The 25,012-nt window shown below is 33.8% G+C and overlaps 1 protein-coding gene across 3 annotated transcripts in view; it reads left to right on the top strand.

Moving 5' to 3' along the window:
- Positions 1–24,521, top strand: part of anne (polyamine-transporting ATPase anne boleyn) — a 54,779-nt gene extending 30,258 nt beyond the window's left edge. Inside the window, exons 1-20 of one of the 3 annotated variants that reach the window (XR_016317542.1) lie at positions 194–798; positions 5,168–5,335; positions 5,435–5,505; positions 5,616–5,725; positions 8,765–8,927; positions 9,223–9,427; positions 9,699–9,885; positions 10,421–10,556; positions 10,752–10,917; positions 11,258–11,458; positions 11,898–12,098; positions 13,126–13,251; positions 14,077–14,230; positions 14,561–14,682; positions 15,856–15,973; positions 18,486–18,619; positions 19,955–20,116; positions 20,665–20,791; positions 21,196–23,067; positions 23,389–24,521. Coding sequence is in view for 2 of the 3 variants with exons in the window: in XM_089710197.1 (XP_089566323.1) it covers positions 685–798; positions 5,168–5,335; positions 5,435–5,505; positions 5,616–5,725; positions 8,765–8,927; positions 9,223–9,427; positions 9,699–9,885; positions 10,421–10,556; positions 10,752–10,917; positions 11,258–11,458; positions 11,898–12,098; positions 13,126–13,251; positions 14,077–14,230; positions 14,561–14,682; positions 15,856–15,973; positions 18,486–18,619; positions 19,955–20,116; positions 20,665–20,791; positions 21,196–22,160 (3,630 nt within the window). In the remaining variant the exon portion in view is untranslated. Of the gene's footprint in view, positions 1–193; positions 799–5,167; positions 5,336–5,434; positions 5,506–5,615; positions 5,726–8,764; positions 8,928–9,222; positions 9,428–9,698; positions 9,886–10,420; positions 10,557–10,751; positions 10,918–11,257; positions 11,459–11,897; positions 12,099–13,125; positions 13,252–14,076; positions 14,231–14,560; positions 14,683–15,855; positions 15,974–18,485; positions 18,620–19,954; positions 20,117–20,664; positions 20,792–21,195; positions 23,068–23,388 lie in introns of those variants that run through there. The other 2 variants (XM_089710197.1, XM_089710198.1) reach the window with 2 other exon arrangements.
- The last annotated feature ends 491 nt before the right edge of the window (positions 24,522–25,012 follow it).

Genomic DNA, 25,012 nt, shown 5'->3' with positions numbered 1-25,012 from the left:
ACCAGTATAAAGGAACGGCTTCACAGTATACTGAATTGACGTCACACCTTACAGTGGTCGCAGTGCATAACGGAATACACCCTTAATAGTTCACCCGTAGACCATGGCTATTTCATATTTCAAGATTGACAAATGTAAAATGTCATGTGACTGTCAAGTTGACTTGCTATTGACAGTTCACTTTTGTCAATTTGCGTGTTTACAATGCTATACAAAGAATAGATTTCTATTTTCTAGTTATAAATACATACAAATACAATGAATTATGTATAATAATTAAATTCAATTAGTAACGAACTCTTCTCATATTCTGTTACTAATTGAAATTAAAAGTCTCACGAGAACACGCATTTAGTAATATACCATAGTGTCTTCGAATTTCGAGGTCTCAACGCCCCTGTTACTAGTCCTTTATATTTTCTAGTGGGTAATTATACGTCTGCAGTTCTATATTCATTAGTTAATTACTCAATATCGTTCTTCAAGTTTTAATTTATTGCTATTTCATTACACAAACAATCATAAAACTCCATTCAAAATAAACAAAGAAAAATCTTAAATTTACCTAAATATCTAATCGCGTTGAAAACCAGACATCGATCCCATAATCTAAATATGGAAATATGAATTGAAATGGCTAGTGATAAAAAATAAAGCAAAAATAAATAAGAAGACCAATAAAAAATGGACTCCGGTGAAGATATTCAGCCACTTATTCAGTATGGATCAATTGAGAGGACCGATTTATTATTGGGAATTAATAAACAAAATTTGAACATAGATCCTGATTTTGAACAGGTAATAAATATTATTTTATTTGTTTAAAAGCCTTAGTTGGTGGATATGAAGATGTTATTTTTGAAGATGATTAGTTTTTTATTTAGTGTGAATTTAATTATACGAACATTAGTTGAATTTTAGTAGACTATTAACAAGCTAAAATAAAATTTAATTTTTCACTGTGCAAGTGAGCTTATTATTATTCTTAAAATATATTGAAATATTTTTTCTTAAATTACGGGATGTGTCCTACGGTTTTACCCGTATTGTTCTGCTCCTGTTGGTCTTAACATGATGGTATATAGCCAGAAGGCTCTGTGATAAATGGGCTATCTAACACCGTAAGAATGTTTGAAATCAGACCAGTAGTTCCTGAGATTATATCTTTGTCCTACATATGGTCTATGTAGAACATGTTATCTAGAGACTAGAACATAAAACAAGACCTAAATACGTAAATTATCTTGTTTATGATGTTTATTATTATAATTAATTAAACAAAGCTATTTATTTATATGTATAGCTCATTAGATAGATGCATGGTTTTATTCTTATTGTTTAAATGTGTAAAGGAAATCCAAAACTATAAACATATATATTTTTTTTTATAAAATTGCATCAATATTCATTTAAACATAAATATCTAAACAGTCGTCATATAATAAATGATTACAAGTTATGAAAAAATTACTATTATACTAATTCTCTTATCACTAAATATTTCTGGCATTATCTTGAATAATAAAATGTAACAACTGGCCATTTGTTTGGAAACAATGAGATTATTATGTAACAAATATCATATCATATTTTGTAAAGCTACATATAACATGTCATATGAAATGTTAACATATTTTCATGATAACATTAATTGCAAGTTATGTTTTAATTAAAATACCTACCTAAATTTGTGATGTAATAGTGAGGATACAATAAAAAAATCACTCAAAAAAAATTAAAATAGACTTGCTTAAATAAAAAATTATATTTTAATATTAATGTATGCTTAAAAAATTCACAGCTGTATCAGATATTAAAGGATAACGGTTAATGAAAATATATTTATCTATGTATACTAATATTATAAAGCTGAAGAGTTTGTTTGTTTGAATGCGCTAATCTCGGAAACTACTAGACCGATTTGAAACATTCTTTCGGTGTTTGATAGCTCATTTATCGAGGAAGGGTATATATCATCACGTTACAACCAACAGGAGTGGAGCCACGGGGGTGAAACCGCGCGGAGCAGCTAGTATTTAATATTTTTAAGTCAATAAAAGAAAATAAAAATAATATAAAGTATAAGTTTATATTTACTGTGGCACTTGCCTGTAAAAAGAAATACAATAAAAACATAGGTAATTTAACTAAAATGGATATAATTTCTACTTATTTGTAAGCCTTTTCTAGCAGAAGTGGGCTTAGAGGATGAAAGCCTATAATTAAATAAAGTAGTGTTATTAGATTAGTATTTTAAAGGAAATAATATTTATTTCTTTCTTCTACTGATGAAAATTGTATTGTTGTATGTTATTTAAGATAAAATATATTAAAATCAATAATTATTTAAGTTTCACAGTACATATTTCAAACAAATACTATAAACAAAGCTGGAAAAAATAGCAATTATGTATTTTTAAAAGATAATACATCTCTTACCTTATATCATTCTCAAATTACATTTAAGCAGGTAGGTGACATTTTTCCAAGTAGGATAATATTATTGCAACTTTATTTCTATTCATTTTTAACTTATGCTATGTATTGAAATAACATAATATGAATCATTTTTAGCTAAATTAGTCTCATTTTACTTTATATAACACCTGTACATCATAAAAGAAAATAATTTATTCATGTTTAATGTTCTAACGAAACATTTACTAGCAATAAATACTAAGTCCTATATTTTATATAAAACAATGCTATGATGGAAAATACTTTTCTATTGCAGTAGTTTTTAGTATAGGTAATATGTTAATATAAATTATGTTACTCCATTATTACTATTGCGAGGTTTGATTGAAATCTGGAGATTTAAAGATCCTTAGTTAGCTTGAGCACAGAATATAAATCCCATTAAAGAATCGAAAAGTTAAGGTAGCATTCGGATCTGGGCGGTCGCGACCCGGCAGCCGCTGCCCCGCAGCCGCGACCGTGGTCGCGCCGCACCGCTTCGTAGGGAATTGTATGCGATAGTTACCGACGCAAGCGACCGAGCCGCGCGGCCGAGGGGCGTGGCCTGCTCGCGACTTTGGCAGCGCCGCCGGGCCGCTCCGGAGGCAGTACGGTCGCGCTGCTCGTACGCGAAGTGCCGTTTTATCAGGATTTGATAGCTGCCTTCATCAATTCTAGACGTATATAATGAATCGATTTTATTCCTCTTTGATGATAGTAAGACCAACATTATTTGATCATCCTCTTCTTCGTCCTCTATCAGTCTCTTCACGAGTTCTCGCTTTCGTATATTTAAACTGTCAGACATAGTTAATGTTCGATACACGACTGGAATGCACAAACGTTCACACTGACTGAGTGCTGTTTGACTACTGCGCGTGGCAGTCGCTGCCCGGGTCGCGGACGCTGCTATCCGAAAGCTTCTGGCAGCGCCGCACAGCAGCGACAATGGGTCCTGGCTGCAGGGCCGCGGCTGCCAGGTCGCGACCGCCCAGATCCGAATGCTACCTTAAGAGACACGAAAATGATGCTGCAAGTCATGACTTGCTGCATCATTTTCGTCTCATGAGACCTCATAAATCCTACTAATATTATAAATGCGAAAGTTTGTGAGGATGTGTATGTGTGTGTTTGTTACTCTTTCACGCGGTAACCTATTAAAAACTCGAATTTCTATTACCCGAATCTTAAAACCCCGAAAACGGTTGTTAGAACTTTTAAAAGACAGATGTAATGAATGACAAATTTTTAAAATACCTTTTTTAATTTCCCAGATGAATCAATTTCCAGATGCACCAAAACCAGATTTTTAAAAAGTATTTTTTTGTTTCTCGTATTCTCATAATCCAGATCTCATTAAACCAGATTCTCAGAATACTTTTTTTTGTTTCCCATCGTACCATTTTCCAAATAAACTATTGCCAAATTTTCATAATCTTTTTATTTGGTTCCCATATAATCGTATAACAGATAAACTATTGCCAGATTTTCATAATCTTTTTATTTGATTTCCATACAATCGTGATTATACCTTTACTATCGACTGAAAATAAATATTGTCAGTAAGTAAATTTATTGTTTTACTTGTCCATTACAGACCGGTTTTAGTGTCAAAGTCGACTCAGTAGGTTAGGTTTGAACTACGACCCCCACGCCAGAACCGACTCGCTTTTGTTTTACTTGCCCATTACAGAAAGGTTTAAGTGTCAAATTCGACTCAGTAGGTTAGGTTAGGTTTGAACTGTGTCCCCCCATGCACGAGCCGAGCGAGCGAAGCGAGCGTGCCGCGGCAGCGGCCGGCGAGTGCTAGAACCGACTCGCTTTTGTTTGACTTGCCCATTACAGAAAGGTTTAAGTGTCAAATTCGACTCAGTAGGTTAGGTTAGGTTTGAACTGTGTTCCCCCATGCCAGAACCGACTCGCTTTTGTTTTACTTGCCCATTACAGAAAGGTTTAAGTGTCAAATTCGACTCAGTAGGTTAGGTTAGGTTTGAACTGTGACCCCCCATGCACGAGCCGAGCGAGCGAAGCGAGCGTGCCGCGGCAGCGGCCGGCGAGTGCCAGAACCGACTCGCTATTGTTTTACTTGCCCATTACAGAAAGGTTAAAGTGTTAAAATCTATTCAGAAGGTTAGGTTAGGTTCGTGCGGCGTCCCCCTGGAAGGATTACGTTTTGCTGGATATTGTTTATTTGAATTTCAAAAATCTGGACATTGTTTGTCTGGATATCAATTAACTGTATTTCAAAAATTTGTGTTTTAAAAATCTGGCTTTCGTGCATATGAATTACGGTCATCTGGATTTTGTACATTTAGATTTCGTATGTCTGGAACTCATTCGTCTGGATTGTAAAACGTCGTACAAATAAAGAAATAGGCAAATGAAATTCGGAGTTGCGATTATATGGCAAACAAAACTTCTAAATTTTAAAATTCGGGGTTATGAAAAAATGTCCAAACGTTTTCTGGATTATGATATTCGGAATATTAAAATTCGAGATTAAGATAGGTAACCCTTTCACGCAAATACTACTGAACCGATTACAATGATATTTAGCACACATATTGAGGGTAACTTGGATTAACACAGGATAGGTTTTATCCCGGAAATCCCACGGGAACGGGAACTATGCGGGTTTTTCTTTGAAAACGCGGGCGAAGCCGCGGACGGAAAGCTAGTATTAAATATATTAAAAAAATCATGTTTTCAGGTCGTCTATGGTTATCGCAAGAGTCGATGGAGGACTTACATAACATATTTCCTGTCAGTACTAACATGTGGGATTCCGTTTCTGGTGTTCCACTGGGTGCCGAGACTGTTGCTATATGCATCTTCAGTTAGATCCAGCTTTCAAGAAGCTGATCAGGTTTTAGTCATTGTAAGTGTTTGCAAATTTTCGACTCATAATAAATTCTGTTTAAATTTTCTTTTTGGACATGAAAAGACTTGGAGACTATAATTATTTTTTCTTTTTCAGGAAACATATCAGAAAAAATGTAAAACTCATTATATACACAAGATATTAGTTAAAAATATAGCAGATCCTAGGTATGTATGGTAAAAAAATTGAATGAAACATTAAAAAATGATTTGGTATATTATTGGCCATAATGATGATACTTATTTCTAACTAAAGTTAATTTTGTTTTATGTTTTAGTGGCCTTTTAAATGAAGGCTTTGAAGACGAATTTGGAAGTGAAAAAGTTCCTATAGACAGTGCTGATGATCTCTATACTCCTATACATTTGGACGATGGCACTACTTTAAGTAAGTCATTAGTTTATTACTTCATGTATTTGCAATTAATTTTATTACATATGCTTACAATTTAACAAGAAATACGTACATAAACTAGTCTTTGGTTAATATTCTGATAATGATTATTTAATAGTTGGTCTCTACGAGTAATCTATATTTAATTGCTTCAAAAGTTTCGTAGCAGAGTTTAAATATTATAGAAATAATATTATAATATCTAGTTTTTACTATCATTTATTTATTCAGAAATTGTTTTATGCTATTACATATATTATATTTCTTATTCAGATCCAAAAAGTAATAATTTATTGCTCCTAATGTTCAGTCAATACCAATAGCTATTTGAGATACATCATCACTACATAGTATAAAACAAAGTCGCTTTCTCTGTCCCTATTTCCCTATGTCCCTATGTCCCTTTGTACGCTTAAATCTTTGAAACTACGCAACGGATTTTGATGCGGTTTTTTTTAATAGATAGAGTGATTCAAGAGGAAGGTTAATATGTATAATAACATCCATTAAATAGTGGAGAAGTACTGTTATTTTTGAGGTTTCTAATGTGATGTCGTAAAAAATTATTTTTTTTCCGCTTACTTTGCAAACGCAGGCTGAACCCTACGAGTTTTATCAAAATAATGTACTAAGTATTATACACATTGAAAAGGTCAACAGAAAAGTCCGCGATGGTATATGTCTATCTCTTATGGATAACCCACAATAATTTTTTTTTGTCATTTACTTTTTACGATAAATAATGGCTAATTTTCGAAGCGATTTTAACCAATACAGCATTAATCCTTAACCCATTAAATACCTTGAATACATTGTTCATTTAATATAGATCTATATGGCCCTTTACACTGTATGATTTAAGTGAATATTTTCGAAGATATTACAGATTTAAAAATTGCGGGACGTAGCGTTTGCGGCCGGCGGTACCGGCCGGCCGCCCGGCTATATATTTTATACCCGTGCGAAGCCAGGGCGGGTCGCTAGTTAGTTTATATATTACTAGCGACCCGCCCCGGCTTCGCACGGGTGCAATGGCGGCCGGCCGGTACCGCCGCAAACGCTACGCCCCGCAATTTTTAAATCTGTAATATTTTCGTAAATATTCACTTAAATCATACGGTGTAAAGGGCCATATAGATCTATATTAAATGAACAATGTATTCAAGGTATTTAATTGGTTAAGGATTAATGCTGTATTGGTTAAAATCGCATCTAAAATTAGTGATCCATTGAAATGTTACATTTTTTAGGCCTGACCTTGCGTTTTTTAGAGGACGCAATTTTATTTTTTTGATGTGTAGGGGGGGTCAGTGTGAAGCTAAAACCAAGTTTGTGGGGTCGCCACCCTTGTCCCATGGCCGCCATCTTGAAAATAGCGGTTGAAATGGTTTTAACGATATATCTCTTAAACTATTTATCTGATAATAAAACAATGTTAACATTATTTGTTGCAAATTAAATTCTCTACAACTTTGATTCAGTATCTTTTTGTCGTAGAACTATAAATAAAAAAGTTATAAGCGAAAATGTTCAGAAATTAGAGCTATTTATATTTTTCAATAAAACTTTTTTTTATCATTTTACGAAGAAATGATATAAGACTATTTTTGTAGATTGTTTTTCGAGGAACAACTTTTATATACAACATTTTTTCATTACGTCAATAGCTAAGGTTTTACAGCGCTCAGAAGTGAGTACTATTTTTCAGTAGTAACTATACATAATAAATTGGCTATTGGCTCTTTTCCCAGACTCCACAAGAATGGAAGCACACTGCAGAACATTTCAGCCCTGCTTTTCGACGTAAAAAAAAAACGCACTTCAAGACTCTACCTCCTGGGTTGTGGGGAAAAGATTCAATATATAATTATTAATAATATTGTAAAATTAATTAATAAAAATATTATTATAACAAAAATAAAATAATTACTGGTGACAAATTATTATTAGTACACACATAATAAATCGTATTCGGTATAGTAAAGAGTACTTAAAATAGTACTCACTTCGGAGGGCTGTAAAACCTTAGCTATTTACTTAATGAAAAAATGTTGTAAATAAAAGTTGTTCTACGAAAAACAATCTACAAAAATGGTCTGATATAATTTCTTCGTAAACTTATAAAAAAAAATTAATTGAAAAATATAAACATCTCTAATTTCTGAACATTTTCGCTTATAACTTTTTTGTTTATAGTTCTACGACAAAAAGTTACTGAACCTAAGTTGTAGAGAATTTAATTTGCAACGAATAATGTTAACATTGTTTTATTATCAGATAAATAGTTTAAGAGATATATCGTAAAAACCATTTCAACCGCTATTTTCAAGATGGCGGCCGTGGGACAAGGGTGGCGACCCCACAAACTTGGTGATAGCTTCACACTGACCCCCCCTATACATCAAAAAAATAAAATTGCGTCCTCTAAAAAATGCGACCCCAAATGTAACTTTTCAATGGACCATAGCCATTATTTGTCGTAAAAAGTAAATGACAAAAAAAAGTTATTGTGGGTTATCCATAAGAGATAGACATATACCATCGCGGACTTTTCTGTAGACCTTTTCAATGTGTACAATACTTAGTACATTATTTTGATAAAACTCGTAGGGTTCGTTTGCAATGTAAGCGGAAAAAATGTAATTATTTACGACAACACATTAGAAACCTCAAAAATAACAGTACATCTCCACTATTTAATGGATGTTATTATACATATAAACCTTCCTCTTGAATCACTCTATCTATTAAAAAAAACCGCATCAAAATCCGTTGCGTAGTTTCAAAGATTTAAGCGTACAAAGGGACATAGGGACAGAGAAAGCGACTTTGTTTTATACTATGTAGTGATAGTGATGATGATATTGTTTATGCCCTTTCCGAAAGTGCACAGTATATTCATGTATACAAGGTTTCCAAATTGTTAAGCAATTCATATGTTAAAATAACTTAATATTAATCCAATTTACAAAGCGACTGCACATTAAACTTTACCTGTCTTTGTAAATACATTTTATTATATTTTAATCCTAGATGTACAGCAATTCCAATACTTCCGACACAAGAAACAGTGCATAGTATGGGATCCGGCTAGATCGAAATGGATAAGACTCGCGGGTGTGGAGCGCGGGGCCACGTGCGCTCAACTACATTCGCTGGCTGCAAGACCGCCGTGCACGGAACGACGGCTTCGCATGTACGATAATTTATTTTAATATGCCTAAATATTAATATACAACAAAAAACAAGACTCACAATTGCCTAAAAGATCACCAAAAAGTGTCCAAAAGGCTATGTATAAAAAATTTATTGAAATTAACAACTTATTTCTCGGCAGTAATGTTCAAAGTCGCTAAATACGCTAATTGGAAAACTATGCCCAATATGCGACTAGGCAGAGTTTTGCTTCGGACAATTTGATTGAATGTGAATTTAGTTGTTTATTGTTAATCTATGCACATCACAAATTTAATCTAAATAACCTTTTGCAGGTTGAACATCTATGGCCTGAATGAAATCAAAGTTCCAGTACAAACAATATTGACTCTAATCCTTCTAGAAGTTTTCAATCCCTTCTATGTGTTCCAATTGTTCACAATAGGAGTCTGGTTAGCTGAGCCTTATTACTATTATTGTATTGCTGTTGTATTGATGTCGACTTTTGGTGTAGCCACTTCAGTTATACAAACTAAAAAGGTTAGTGCTAATTAATGTTTTATATCTATAACATTTACTGAATTCATCCAATTCGATCTATAAAATTCAAAGAAAATATATTGAAACAGTGTTCTGGCAAGATTTACCTTGTGGTAGTTTTATGTGATACATATTTTATTATCACGTAACATTTACTAACCTAAACTTTGTTCATTTTGCAGCTTCATGTTCATTTTTGCTTTATAAAAAGTATTTATTTGAGAGATATTTATAGTGTTTTGATAATTTCATTGTTTTTTCCAACTTTTAGAATCAGCAAAGTCTCCGAGCGACCGTGGAAGCCCATGACACAGTGGAACTATGGGGCGGAAGACGTGTGGATAGCAAGGCCTTGTGTCCAGGAGACGTTCTGGTGCTACCAGCTCATGGCTGCCTGCTGCACTGTGATGCGGCACTGCTTACTGGCTCCGCTATTTTGAATGAGAGCATGCTCACAGGTATAACGCGAATCATGTAAAAAGAACGCTGGATGAAAGTGATGGGGTGTGTTTTGGCATGTATCGAGTTTAGCACGAAAGTTATTTGTTGCTTATTTTATTGTTGAAGTAGGCTCTCGAGTCGTGGCTTCGCAACTACATATTTGTTATTCTTACACCTCATAACACCAAATAGACCAATAAATCGCCAATGCGCAGCTTAACCGTCAGCGTTCTTTTTACATGACGCGACCTATAAGGTGGTAGTTTTGATGGTCGGGTCTGGGGATGTCTTGATGCAAGTTTTCTTACGTTTATTTTCGATGCCAATAAATCATTTCCATTAAGGTTGGATTATACATTTTTGTCCCATGTTCCACGTGTCTGGATTTGTGATTTGATGATTTAATCAATAAATAAATAAAACTGTTCCACTAAATTTTCTCCGCGATTTGATAGATGACATATGCCTTACGAAATTTTTAATTTATTCGACTTAAATTTCGTCAATTCAAAATAGTTAATATATCGTACAATAATTACAATATTTTCCCAGGTGAATCGGTTCCCGTAACGAAAACAGCGTTACAGCGAATTGACAAAGAGTTTAACTTGAAGGAACATAACTCAAGCGTTTTATTCTGTGGCACTAAAGTTATTCAGACACGTTACTATAACAACGAACCGGTAAAGTAAGTATATAATTTAATACACTTCTACTAGCTAAAACTTCAATTTATTTATTTATTTATTGATAGAAAAATAAATTATGTCATACAATTATCAGGTGTGCCCCAAGGATATGTTTTTGGTCATTTTTCTTTTAATATTGATAAGTTCTTTTCAAATTTATTTCTTGCATCGTAAATTATTGATTTTTGTTTTAGAGCACTCGTATTACGTACAGGATACAATACAAGTAAAGGCCAGCTAGTTCGCAGTATATTATACCCGGTTCCAGCTGACTTCAAATTTGACAGAGATTCATACAAGTTTATATTTATTTTGGCTTGTATCGCCGTATTGGGACTTGCGTATACAGTCGCACTAAAGGTTGGAATGTTATGATAATTAAATATTTTTTTATGTTTATAACACTTTTATATTTTACTGATTCGATAATTTAGTCAATATTGATTAAATTAATTGAAATATTGAGGGCAGTTTTAATTGGAAATAATCGTAAATATTGATTTTTAGCATGAATATTTTAGATAATATTGTTACAATGCTTTAATTAAGTTAATCAATATTTTATAGATGTTTCATTAACTTTAATTTTAACGTTAATGTTAGGTATTTACTTATCATTAATATTTTTTCTTTCGCATTTAACTATTTAATGTTAACGTTTACCCATACTTTCTCTTATATTTAATGTTTTATTTCACAGGCAGCCAGATCGCTAACAGCCCGCGACATAGTGATCAAAGCGCTAGACATAATAACTATAGTAGTTCCCCCGGCGTTGCCCGCGGCCATGACAGTTGGACGTCTGTACGCAGTAGCGCGGTTACGACGCGCGCGTATCACTTGCCTTAATACTAGAGCGGTTAATGTTAGCGGCTCGCTGGATTGTATCTGTTTTGATAAGGTGACGATATTTTTTAATAATAAGTATATTTTTATGAAGTGAAACTTCTTTTGGCGCGTTGAAAGTATATTCTTGATGTCAATTTATTAGTAGATAATAAAGTATGCGAAAATGTTGGTATTTAAAACGCATATCGAATATCGTTAGACACTGAGCAATTATGCAAACTGAATTGCACTTTGTTGCTTAACAGTTAGAGTCGCTATTTCTATAAATTGTTCAGCGAAGTGTTGCTTCTCTACCTATTTATTCTGTGCCTTTACTATTTTAATATTATAATTAAAAAAAGGGGTAGATTGATTACATTTTACTTTCCATTCTACTTTGACGTTTAATCGTGTTTGGTGTGCCGTTTTTGAAGATCGAATGTTAAGTTGGTAATTTATCTACACCTTTTAACTCATAACATAATGGTTATATGACTAATTCTGGTTATTAGACGGGCACATTAACAGAGGACGGTCTAGACATGTGGGGGGTGGTGGCCGTCAGTACCGCGACCTCCCCCCCACTGCTGGGCCAGGCTCAGCGGGACCCGAGGCAGATGAATGATCTACACGAGCTGAAGATCGGTATGGCCTCCTGTCATAGCTTGACGGTCCTACATGGAGAACTGGCTGGTGATCCACTTGATTTGAAGGTAAAGTGAGGGTAGTTTCGGAAATGTTATTTATTTATTTATTTATATGGTGGTAGCCGTTAGTACTGCGACCTCCCCACTGTTGGGCCAGGCTCAGCGGGACCCGAGGCAGATGAATGATCTACACGAACTGAAGATCGGAATGGCCTCCTGTCATAGCTTGACGGTCCTGCATGGTGAACTGGCTGGTGATCCACTTGATTTGAAGGTAAAGTGAGGGTAGTTTCGGAAATGTTATTTATTTATTTATTTATATGTGGGGGGTGGTAGCCGTCAGTACCGCGACCCCCCCACTTCTGGGCCAGGCTCAGCGGGACCCGAGGCAGATGAATGATCTACACGAACTGAAGATCGGTATGGCCTCCTGTCATAGCTTGACGGTATTACATGGGGAACTGGCTGGCGATCCACTTGATTTGAAGGTGGGTAAAGTGAGGGTAGTTTCGGAAATGTTGCAAGGTTTTGTGATGGCTAAGAAGTGTGAAAATAAATATTCAGTGATGCAATGCTCTACTTCTTACTTCAACTCAGGTATAATATTGTTGTGAAGGACACTTTTAAATGTAATTTTAAAAGTGACGATGAAAAGTACATTGTATTTTGGTTAGCTATATTATTTTGTAACAATGTTGTCATGAACTAAGATTATTATAAATGTTATCCATATGTCTATCTGCTTTATTATAATTTTGAGACGATTTTTTTTTATGACAGAACAAGCAAAGGGGCAGGTGGGCCACCTGATGTTAAGTGGTCACCACCGCCCATATACACTTGTAACACTAGAAGTGTTGCAGGTGCTTTGCCGGCCTTTTATGGACAAATAAGCTCTTTTCTTGAAGGCCCCAATGTCGTAGTTGTTCGGGAACACCGCAGGTGGCAAATCGTAGACGATGCATACATTTCTACGTTTACATATTATAATATGTATATTGATTTCTGCGATTACATACCATTTTTTTTATATAATAAAAATAATTTAAAATGTACTATAACTATTAACTACATTACTGGATGTTTTCAACAGATGTTCGAATCAACCGGCTGGTTACTGGAAGAGCCAGATGTTCCAGAATTATCTAACTATGAAATATTGACGCCTACCATTGTGAAACCAAAGGGATCTGCTAATATTAACGTAGATGATATGCATGTAAGTCGAATTTAACTTTGAAATGGCAAATGTGTTTTTATTAGGTAAACAATTTGTGTATTATCCTACTAATATTATAAATGCGAAAGTTTGTGAGGATGTGTATGTGTGTGTTTGTTACTCTTTCACGCAAATACTACTGAACCGATTACAATGAAATTTAGCACACATATAGTGGGTAATTTGGATTAACACATAGGATAGGTTTTATCCCGTAAATACCACGGATACGGGAACTATGCGGGTTTTTCTTTAATGTTATAATTACAATATTACAGAGTTATGTTTTTGATAGTATGCTGATTTTATCTTTAAAATCATTTTAAGGTTTCACTAATAAACCAGTGAAAATAGATTCTGTGTTTTATAAATTGATTTTATTATACCCTGTGAGAAAATTATAACAGAGAAGTTGTTATGTGGCTATACCTTCCTGTTACAATGTACTCTATGGTGTACAACATAATGTCGATATTGAATTGATATGAAATGCACGTATATAATCTTCAAAATACCTAATACAATCAATTTTAAGATTTCTCTTTCTTACTTTTGGGCATTTTATGACAAATGTTGCCATTTTTTTTTTTTTTTTGTGTGGTGTCTCTCAATGTTAGCCAGAAGGGCTTCTACATTTTAACGCGGACGCGGGGGTGAACTGAAGGTTCACCCTGGTAGCGACATGCACAAGGGCGTCCCCCCTTGACGGGGACCACGAACCTCGGCTTGAGCTGTCGCTTGAGTGGAGGAGGCCAGAAGGGCCCTAATCGGACGGGAAATGTTGCCATGTACCACTATTATATGTATATTTATTACCTATTTCAGATGCCTCTAGAAATAGGGATAGTGCAGCAGTACCAATTCGTGTCATCACTGCAAAGATCTTCAGTGGTGGTGAGGTTACTGGGTGAAGATGTGCTAAGGGTGTACTGTAAGGGTGCCCCTGAAATGTTGAGGGGTTTGTGCAAACCGGAAACTGGTAAGCATTTGTTTTTAATAGGAATTGTTAGGAAATGTTTTATAAATATTTTTATATGGGTAATAATGTACAACTGAAACTGTGTAAATTTTTTTTATCCTGATTTCCTTTTGGTTATTTTCGGTTGGATTTGTCTGTTTTATTCCTCTGTTATAAAAATAATATAAAATATTATTGGGAATTAATTATAATAGATGATAAGAAACCGAAACTTTATTCTGTTTTAAGTAGGTATATAAAGGACAAAGTTACACTAAACTCGATAAAATTATTATGACATGTAAATACATACTTAAAAAAGTTATTAAAGAAAAAATCTTTTATTTGTAGTTCCGAATAATTTAAATGAAGTGTTGAGTTCATACGCCGAGAAGGGATACAGAGTAATAGCAATGTCGACTCGCATTATGGAAACTACATACAAACAATTGCAAAAAATGGATAGGGAAGAGGTAAGGAAAAAAAATGTGTGCGTGTACTAGTGTACACTCGTAAGAAGTGAAACTTCTTTATGACCTTATTTTTCAAAAAATAATTTATTATATGCAACTTTACAGAAATACGTCAATCACGCGTGTAAGGGATAAAAACAAGATGGCGCGTAACGGAAAAATGTCACGCGTAACGAAAAAATGTTACACTAAATTTTTTTCCAACCCCGATAAATAAGTTTCACTTCAAAATAATATTAAACATTTGATATTTTGGTTTTATGGCATTCAAAGGTTTTATAAATATTTTTTTAAAGAATAGAAAAAGGGTGACCGATTTGGTCATGTGTCGCCCCGGAATGGCGGAAAGACGCGGGTTCGAATCCCGCCTCATGATCGAATTATTTCTATTCTTTAAAATTTTATAATACATATAATATAACATTTTCAGTTTTTTTGCGTCGATTCAGTGAAAAAACCTGAATAAGAATATTTGTTAAATAATTAATTATGTATGTGAGTAACAGAGTATAAAATATGTAATAGATCTTTGTATGTATTAAGTCATATTAAGTTGCAATCTTATCTCTTTAGAGAATGTTTCTCTGAATACATAAATAGATCCTAAACGTGACAGACACAAAGTAATTTCTTTATTATATAATCATATGTGGAAACTGAAGAATTTATAAAATGAACAGATGATTATATTGCGTAAGAATTGAAATTTAATGAGACTAATGTATTGAAAAGATAATAATCTATATAAAGCCCTCATTTCACGCATACTTATCCATTTAAACTCACGCACAATCTTATACCTATAAACTCAACCACACACATAAACACACACACACACACACACACACACACTAACACACACACACACACAAACTTTAATACACGTTATAATGCTGGCACTATGTCTTAAAGAGAGGTAAGCGTCGATCGACTATAGCACAGGTCTAGTACCTAGTTTAGTCGATCGTCGTGTCCTTAATTTATTGTGTAACAATTTTATAATGTGTGTATAAATAAACGTTTTTCATTTTCATTTTCATTCATAATTTTAAAATTGTGTTTTTGTCACGCCCTTCAAATATCTTACAATGCTAAAATTGTACAAAATATTGCAAAGTAAAATAGACAAAGTATTGTATTGATAAAATAACATATTTTATAATTTAAATTCAGGTAGAATGCGAGTTAGAATTCCTAGGATTAGTAATAATGGAAAACCGACTAAAAGCCGCTACGACAGGAATCATAAGGGAGCTGAAGGAGGCAAATATACACATAGTCATGATTACAGGTATTTATTGTTTAGTTAAGCTTCTAGATTTTTCTTCAAAAATATGCCCAATAGTCCATTGAATGAGTCCCTCCAAGGGGGGTCTAGAGTGCGTGAGTTAGTAACGTAAGATGTTTCTTCGGAAACATGTCAAGAGTCCCTAGGTAATAAACATACTAAAACCCCGGGCCACTAGGAGGAGCCCCGGAGTGGGGGGAGGGGGGAAATGGGTCCATTTTTTCATTTTTCGCTTAAATCTCAAAAACGGTACATGTTAGAGAAAAACTTTCAAGGAAAAATTGAAAGGCCATAAAATTATCTACAAGTTGTACCTGAATCATTTTTTCCTATATCCTACCGTTTCTGAGTTATACGCAGTAAAACATGATTTTGGCTCAAACAATTTCAACATCAATCGATCAAAAAATATTTCTTTCTTCCAAAAAACTCAAAAGTGCAACTTGTGACCAGTACTGATAGATTGCTCTTAATTAGTTCTATAATTGGTAAAATAAACACATTCCTCCATGGAAGCCTTTAGGAGGAATCGATTGTCAAAATATTATATTAGGGCAGTTTGAGTTACTGAACTTGATCTTTTTATTTTTTTCTTCCAAAAAACTCAAAAGTGCAACTTGTGACCGGTACAGATAGATTGCTCATAATTAGGTCTATCATTGATAAAAATACCAGATTCCACCATGGAGGCGTTTACGGGGAATTGAATTTTATTAGGGTAGTTAGTTAAAAAGTTCATGTATCGTAACTACCCTAATAAAATTCAATACCTCCTAAAGGCCTCCATGGTGGAATCTGGTTTTTTTATCAATGATAGACCTAATTATGAGCAATCTATCGGTACCGGTCACAAGTTGCACTTTTGAGTTTTTTTGGAAGAAAAAAAATAAAAAGTTCAAGTATCGTATCTACCCTAATAAAATTTAATTCCCCGTAAACGCCTCCATGGTGGAATCTAGTATTTTTATCAATGATAGACCTAATTATGAGCAATCTATCTGTACCGGTCACAAGTTGCACTTTTGAGTTTTTTGGAAGAAAAAAATAAAAAGATCAAGTTCAGTAACTCAAACTACCCTAATATAGTATTTTGACAATCGATTCCTCCTAAAGGCTTCCATGGAGGAATGTGTTTATTTAACCAATTATAGACCTAATTAAGAGCAATCTAACAGTACCAGTCACAAGTTGCACTTTTGAGTTTTTTGGAAGAAAAAAATAAAAAGATCAAGTTCAGTAACTCAAACTACCCTAATATAGTATTTTGAAAATCGATTCCTCCTAAAGGCTTCCATGGAGGAATGTGTTTATTTTACTAATTATAGACCTAATTAAGAGCAATCTATCAGTATCGGTCACAAGTTGCACTTTTGAGTTTTTTTGGAGAAAAAAAATAAAAATTTCAAGTATCGTAACTACCCTAATAAAATTCAATTCCCCGTAAACGCCTCCGTGTTGGAATCTGGTATTTTTATCAATGATAGACCCAATTATGAGCAATCTATCTGTACCGGTCACAAGTTGCACTTATGAGTTTTTTGGAAGAAAAAAATAAAAAGATCAAGTTCAGTAACTCAAACTACCATAATATAATATTTTGACAATCGATTCCTCCTAAAGGCTTCCATGGAGGAATGTGTTTATTTTACCAATTATAGACCTAATTAAGAGCAATCTATCAGTACCGGTCACAAGTTGCACTTTTGAGTTTTTTGGAAGAAAGAAATATTTTTTGATCGATTGATGTGGAAATTGTTTGAGCCAAAATCATGTTTTACTGCGTATAACTCAGAAACGGTAGGATATAGGAAAAAATGATTCAGTTACAACTTGTAGATAATTTTATGGCCTTTCAACTTTTCCTTGAAAGTTTTTCTCTAACATGTACCGTTTTTGAGATTTAAGCGAAAAATGAAAAAATGGACCCATTTTCCCCCTCCCCCCACTCCGGGGCTCCTCCTAGTGGCCCGGGGTTTTAGTATGTTTATTACCTAGGGACTCTTGACATGTTTCCGAAGAAACATCTTACGTTACTAACTCACGCACTCTAGAACTTTTTATTCAATGGACTACAAACGTAGTAGAATAATAAAATAATTGTGATTTGCATTATATATTTAAAGGATATATACAGGGTGTCCCATAAAGTAGTGATATACTGAAGCTGGGAGGTAGATGACCCAGAGGGCTATTAAAATCACCCACATGTATGTTATGCGTAACACCCTGTATATAGATAGATATAGTCGAACAATTGTTATACTGGTACAACTAGATTGTTAATACTTATAAACTTAACTGGATCTATCATTAAACTCAATTTTAGCGTATAATAATGGACAAAAATAATAACTAAAATTATTTTGGTAGTCTTAAAATTCGATAGAAAATTACATTTTTCACTATATTTTTCTTCTAATGTTCTTTGACGTTAAGTGATTTAGGAATATTATACTTACCACGATTTTTTCTTCTATTTTTTTTTATGTTAAAATATATGAATATTAACTTACAGGTGATAATATACATACAGCAGTGAGTGTGGCGAAAGAATGTGGTATATTAGCGAGCGGAGAACGAGTGGTCCACCTCACTTTACATCACGAGAATGACGGACCCGTTCTATACTGCCAAAGCACGCTGCATGGGGTAAGTTTATAATAAAAAAAGACTTGAGAGATGAATTTGATATTTTTGGTTTGTATGGCATTCAAATGCTTTTTATAAAGAACTAGCAATGCCCTGCGGTTTCTCCCGCATAGATAGCGATATCGTGACAGTGAAAAGTCTACTATAGGTCGGACTATAGGTTTAATTTTTAATCACATGAAAATCACCTTTACTCCGTCCCGCACTACGGCCTGCTTCTTGTATTGAACAGTATACCTACTATTTTCTGTAGATTGACACTTTTGAAAATTCGTTATATCTTTTGAATGGAATATCCAATTTTTTTCATTTAAAAAGTATTTTGCTGGTATTGAAACAGTCTATAATAAAACATCATTTAATGGGATAAGGATTAATATATGTATATGGATAACATGGTTTGATTACTGTCGGCACTTTTATTTACTTTGAAAACGTAAAAAAGTTGTTTTAGTAACATAACTACTGAAGATGGACATATGGTATCGCGGACTTTCTTGTAGATATTGATCCATTCTATAATACCGTAGAACATTTTTTTGTTCTATCTTCAATAGATTTCGCAGCGCACGCGATGACAGAAGTTTTTATTAAGGAATTTTTTACACCTTGGGTTACATTATTGCATTTTTGGTAAGGATCTCTAATTTTTTTGAAAATATAATATAGCCTATGTTGCTCAGTAAAGAAGCAGCTTTCTAATGGTGAAAGAATTTTTGAAATCGGTCCAGTAGTTTATGCGTGAAAACCATACATACATACATAATTACATAATTACAAACCTTTCCTCTTTATAATCTATACATATAATAAATATTAGTATATATATGAGAGAGAGACAGACTGAAAAACGCGCGCGCGCCGCACGGCTTACAACAAATATCGTTACAACTTTTCGTCTTAATTTTTTCCGTCTACCCCCTTTCATTATTTTTTTATTCATTGAAAATCATAGGTCTACTTGTTAATAACAATATTCTTATAACTGTGTTTGTAATATTCTAAGTTTTATACATAGTTAAATAAGTTAAAAGGCGGTTGGATGGAAAAGCTTCAAACTATGAGCCTTAGTGACTAGTGTATTATAAAAATGCGTAATAGTATGAAGTAGATAATAATAATCTGTAAAACCATTCAGAAAGAACGATTTTTTTTGTTTACATATTTTTTACAAAATATAGCACATCTCAAGTGATTTACATATCTTTTAGCAACCAATATGATTCAATATCATATGATGCAAATATTTTATATACAAATGTGTATTCTACGAACTTATCTAGTAATTAATTTTGGTCCTTCGAGCCGGATCTTATAAATTTTTCATTATTCTAGGTACCTATAGGCAAGCGTGTGCCGTTCACGGGGGCCAGTAAGACGGAGGACAGCGGGGTGGGGTCGTGGGGCGCGGGGGGAGAGGTGGCGAGTGGGAGGGGGGACGTGGAGGCCCCGCGGGGGGTGGGGTACAAGTTTGTGATGAGCGGGGACGCTTGGAGGGTGAGTTTGTTGTATTTATTTTATTTTTAAAAACATTTTTTAATAGATGCATAACATATTTATTTCACGAAAAATAAATGTATTATAGAATATATGTACACTTATCTTTCGGTCAGTTTCGTGAATTCGTTAAATATTTACAAAACACTGTAAGTCATTGCGCAATTTGCGCGTTGAATGCGCGTATTCTATTGCTAACAGCGCCATTCGTTCAATAAATAAATTAAATTAAATAAGTAATGGAATACGCGCTCTCAACGGATAGGTGCATACTGAATATCCATAAGTTATGAAGCTGGCTAATGAAATGGTATTTTTTAAGCATATGTTTGTTTTGACGTGACAACGTCTTATAATTCGATAGAGATGGCTGCACGCACGAAAAAACATGATTCATGCGGCGTTACCTCGCTCTGAGGCGTTCCTTGTTAGGCTTGAAGTGCAAGTGAGAGCGCGGAACGAGCGACAAAGAAGCACAATCGGACGTTGTCACGTTCAACTATCGTCAGTAAACCGACTTTACAGACAACCTTTTTTTTTTTAATAAGGCTCTCCGTGAACACCACCCGTCCAGTGTGGGTCGTGTGATAGAAAGAGGCGCGGTGTTCGCAAGAATGTCGCCGGATCAAAAGCAACAATTGATAACTGATTATCAGGCCCTTGGCTATTATGTTGGTGAGTTATTTGCTTGCTAAGTACTTATTATGTATAAAGATACTGCTTTCCGAATCGGTGGTAATTGTAAAAAATATGTAATGACGATTCGAAAGTGCTGCGAAAGTCTAATTGAATAAATAAATGTTTGAGTTTGAGTTTGAATTATTCATCATTATTGAAGCTATAAAAGTTTCTTGTTTGTCATCGATGAACGTGAAGACGCGATTTGCGTCAGATACTATAATATTTTACGGAATTAAATCCTAAAAAAATGTTATACTTAGCAATAAATTAAATTTATTTGTACACACAGGACGAAATGAGTAAAGTTCATTCGAAATAACCTAACTTATGTTTAAACGCTTGCAAATGTTTTAATCTCGATAATTTTTTTTAACTAGATTTGCAATATTCACTTACAGGTATGTGCGGTGACGGTGCGAACGACTGCGGAGCCCTACGGGCCGCTCATACGGGCATATCACTATCAGAACTTGAGAGCAGTGTGGCCGCGCCCTTCACTAGCTCGCACCCCGACATCGTCTGCGTTTCCCGAGTACTACGGGAAGGAAGAGCGGCTTTAACTACCAGCTTTGGCGTCTTTAAATTCATGATTGCGTATTCCCTTACAGAATTCCTCTCCGTCGCTTTTCTGTACTATTTCGATTCGAACTTAACAGACTTCCAATTTCTGTTCATAGATGTCGCTCTGATCGTCAATTTCGCCTTCTTCTTTGGTATGACCGAAGCTCATACGGGCAAGTTGTCCAAAATACCACCGTTGACTTCTTTACTGGGTATTGTTCCCCTCGTATCGCTGATTGGACAAATGTTTCTTATAACAATCGCTCAATATTTAAGTTATCTAGCAATAACGTACTTCCCGTGGTACGTGCGTCATACTTTCGAAGGTGAAGAGGCCAATAAGTGTTGGGAGAACTACGCTATTTACACCATTTCTATGTTCCAGTACATTATTCTGGCTATCGTTTTCAGCCATGGAGCCCCATATCGAAAATCTGTAGTGACAAATAAGCAATTGATGATTAGCATTCTCGTCATGTTAGCGATTTGTATTTATATCACCGTGTCTCCCGCGCAATGGTTAGCTGACTTCTTAGAATTACAGATGCCAAAAGATACTTTAATGGCGTACATTGTTTTGGCTCTAGCGTGCCTCAACTTCGTCTTTGCCCTGTTCTTTGAAAGGGTCATCGTTCAGTATTTAATGGAGATTAAGCAAATGGTGCCGAGCTTTATAAAGGAACAGCACGTTAGGAAAACTCCGCATTTATTATTGAAAAGGCAGTTAAATAACATGGACTATTTGGAAGGAAATAGCTCCGTTGATTTTGTCGGCGAAGACACCTCAGTGGAGGGTAGATGAAAATTATTTTCGCCGTGTATACGGTATACTTTTAGACGCGTTTTAATATGTTACCTCGATTTGAAATTCGCTTTTAAGCGTTCGAAACGAACGAAATTATTTCTACATTTCGTAAATGCTTTTTTATTATTGTTTTTGTTTTTATTAATAATTTACATGATCGCGTATTATTTATGAGTATTAAAACAGATTGATATGTTTTTGATATTATTTGCTTAACATATTCTAGTTAAAGAATGTATTTTATATTATTATTTTTGTTGTGAATATTTGTCACAATTTGTTTATTTATACGTAAGGTTTTTGAATGCAAGATTTCTATGCATTATTTGTTTAATATAAGTATAATACGCATGTTAAAATCTCATATAACACTATAAATATTTAAGGGATATTATATTATGATAAACTTCGTAATATTGCATTACGCATATCTTTCTTTTTATTAATAAAAAATTCTTATAAAATAATATCTGTATGAGAAAAAAATCTATAATTTTATAAGTAATTATTGTATTATGGTTAAATTCACTCTTCTCTTTGGTTTTATAATTGTTTAATATTTTATGAACATTTCTTATGCATTATCTTATGAATAGTGTTGCTAAAGCACAGTGTGATAATTAGTTTTATTATAAGTGCCTTAATAGTTTTAAGATTTCGAACTGTGTTCAATTTTAGACCTTATCGTCTAGATTATAAAAGTAAAGTCACATTAATACAATTTTTTTGAAAAATAATATTCCTGTCTGTTATGTATCTAACTAAATAGTATCTAATGCTAAGGGTGCTTTTCCACCAATAATGAGCTAGGATGTGCAGCCACAGATTAAGTTACTATAAGTGTAGCCAGGAATGTGTTTGTAAAAACGTTGCATTTAGTTTGAAGTTTGAAGCAATACTATTGGTTAGAGTCTGGCCAGCCAAAGCTGAACCCAGTAAAGGGCGGCAAAAAAAAGCCGATGTTACCAGGTCCATATTTAAAAAAAAATATGGACCTGGTAACATCGGCTTTAGTAGGAAAAAACATTTTACTTTTGATATTCTTAAAGGTGATCATAGTATATAGGTTCATTAGGTACACAACATAGCAGGATTTAAACATTATTAAAGCAAATGATTTGAACCGTTTTCAACAAAACTGACAACTAACTACGCAGAAACGCCATCACGACATTTCATAGTGCGGCCGCTACAAAAAACACTGGGTTCAGCTTTGGCTGGCCAGACTCTATTTACAAACACAATCCTCGCTACACATCCTCGCACATTATTGGTGGAAAGCACCCTAATAATGATACATATTTCACAATCCTAAAATTTTAGTATGTTTTTTTGTAAATTCAATTCACAATCATATTGTGTTATATTTTCTTTAATATTTGAATGCATTTATATCATGGTGCTATGTTACGTATGCTTATTCAATTCGTTATTATAATTGCATTACATTCTTTGTAATAGCCGTCCTTACTTACTATATACAGACTTTACTTTTATAACTCTTAAAAACTAAAACACAAAGCATTTGAAACTGTAATATGCATAAGTTAATTTTTAAAAATTAACTTGCAATTGTAGTTAATTTTGTATGTTGGTGCTTAAATTAATATATTTGAAATAGAATGCGATTGTTACCATCAACTGTTAGTCAAAATATAAATCAGCTTGATCCTAGCGCAGCGTATACAAATATCGTAAGTTTATAAAATGGATATAGGTAAGTATGTGATAAAAGTATGATACATTGTTGATAACATTTGAAATATATTTATTAGTAATAGTGATTACAAGGTGTGTCAGTTTTCACAAATCGTGATAAAATGTAACTATATAATTGTGTGTGTGAGTAAATTTACCCAATAAAATTAAGTTACGAATTCATCTATCTCAATTTTATAAAAATTGGAGACAGAATCTGCCACAATTTAAGTATAGATCCTGAGTGTAATTTAAACTACAAAAATTAGTTTGCACCGCATGTCAGTATTGTAATAAATTATTGAGTGTAGATAGAGGAGTACAATCTCTATGAAAGAAAAGTGTCCGTTAAAATGTACGAAATACGGATGACGCTACGAGAAATGGCAATGGAAATGGCGCGCTTTTTCCAATAAAGACTATGTAGTGTATAAGATATAACTACATTATACATTATTACTAAAGAAATAATTATTAAAGTTTTTCTCACTCTAACGCTTGTTGATTCTTTGTAACATGTTTTTGCCGTCTCTTCACTTATTATATGTATGATGGATTGTACTCTTTGATCTACCCTCCTTAATTACAATATAATTGTAATCGATTTTATGAAAAACCTAGATAGTGTGTAGGTGTAATATTAAAAATGAATTCACAATATTTAGCGTTTTTTATTGTGCCCCATGACCTTGAATAATGCACTGCATTACCTTGTTTTATATCAATACTAGAGGTCCGCCCCGGCTTCGCCCGTGGTACATATTTCGCAATAAAAGGTAGCCTATGTCCTTTCTCGGGTATCAAAATATCTCCATACCAAATTTCATGCAAATTGGTTCAGTAGTTTAGGCGTGATTGAGTAACAGACAGACAGACAGAGTTACTTTCGCATTTATAATATTAGTATGTATTTTTATTACTATTTTTGAACCTTAAAATAAGTTTCTAATGGATGGAGCCTTGGAGGTCAAATAGGTACAAAATTATTTACTGACTATTAAAATATAAACTAATATCAAATTGTCTGTTAATTATTTTCTTCTTGTTTAGTTAAACAAATAGTTTCCGAATTTTTTATTTTAGAATAACAAACATACAAGCTAAACTGTACATTATAGGGCGTGGAGTTGAGAGTCGTAAATTTTTTTGTG

This window comes from Colias philodice, chromosome 24 (assembly GCF_061535455.1).
Source record: "Colias philodice isolate Cphi_HAF_F1 chromosome 24, ilColPhil1 Martin Lab GWU primary, whole genome shotgun sequence".
In the NCBI taxonomy this organism is placed as follows: Eukaryota; Metazoa; Arthropoda; class Insecta; order Lepidoptera; family Pieridae; genus Colias; species Colias philodice.
This window is presented reverse-complemented; position numbering and strand designations above follow the sequence as displayed.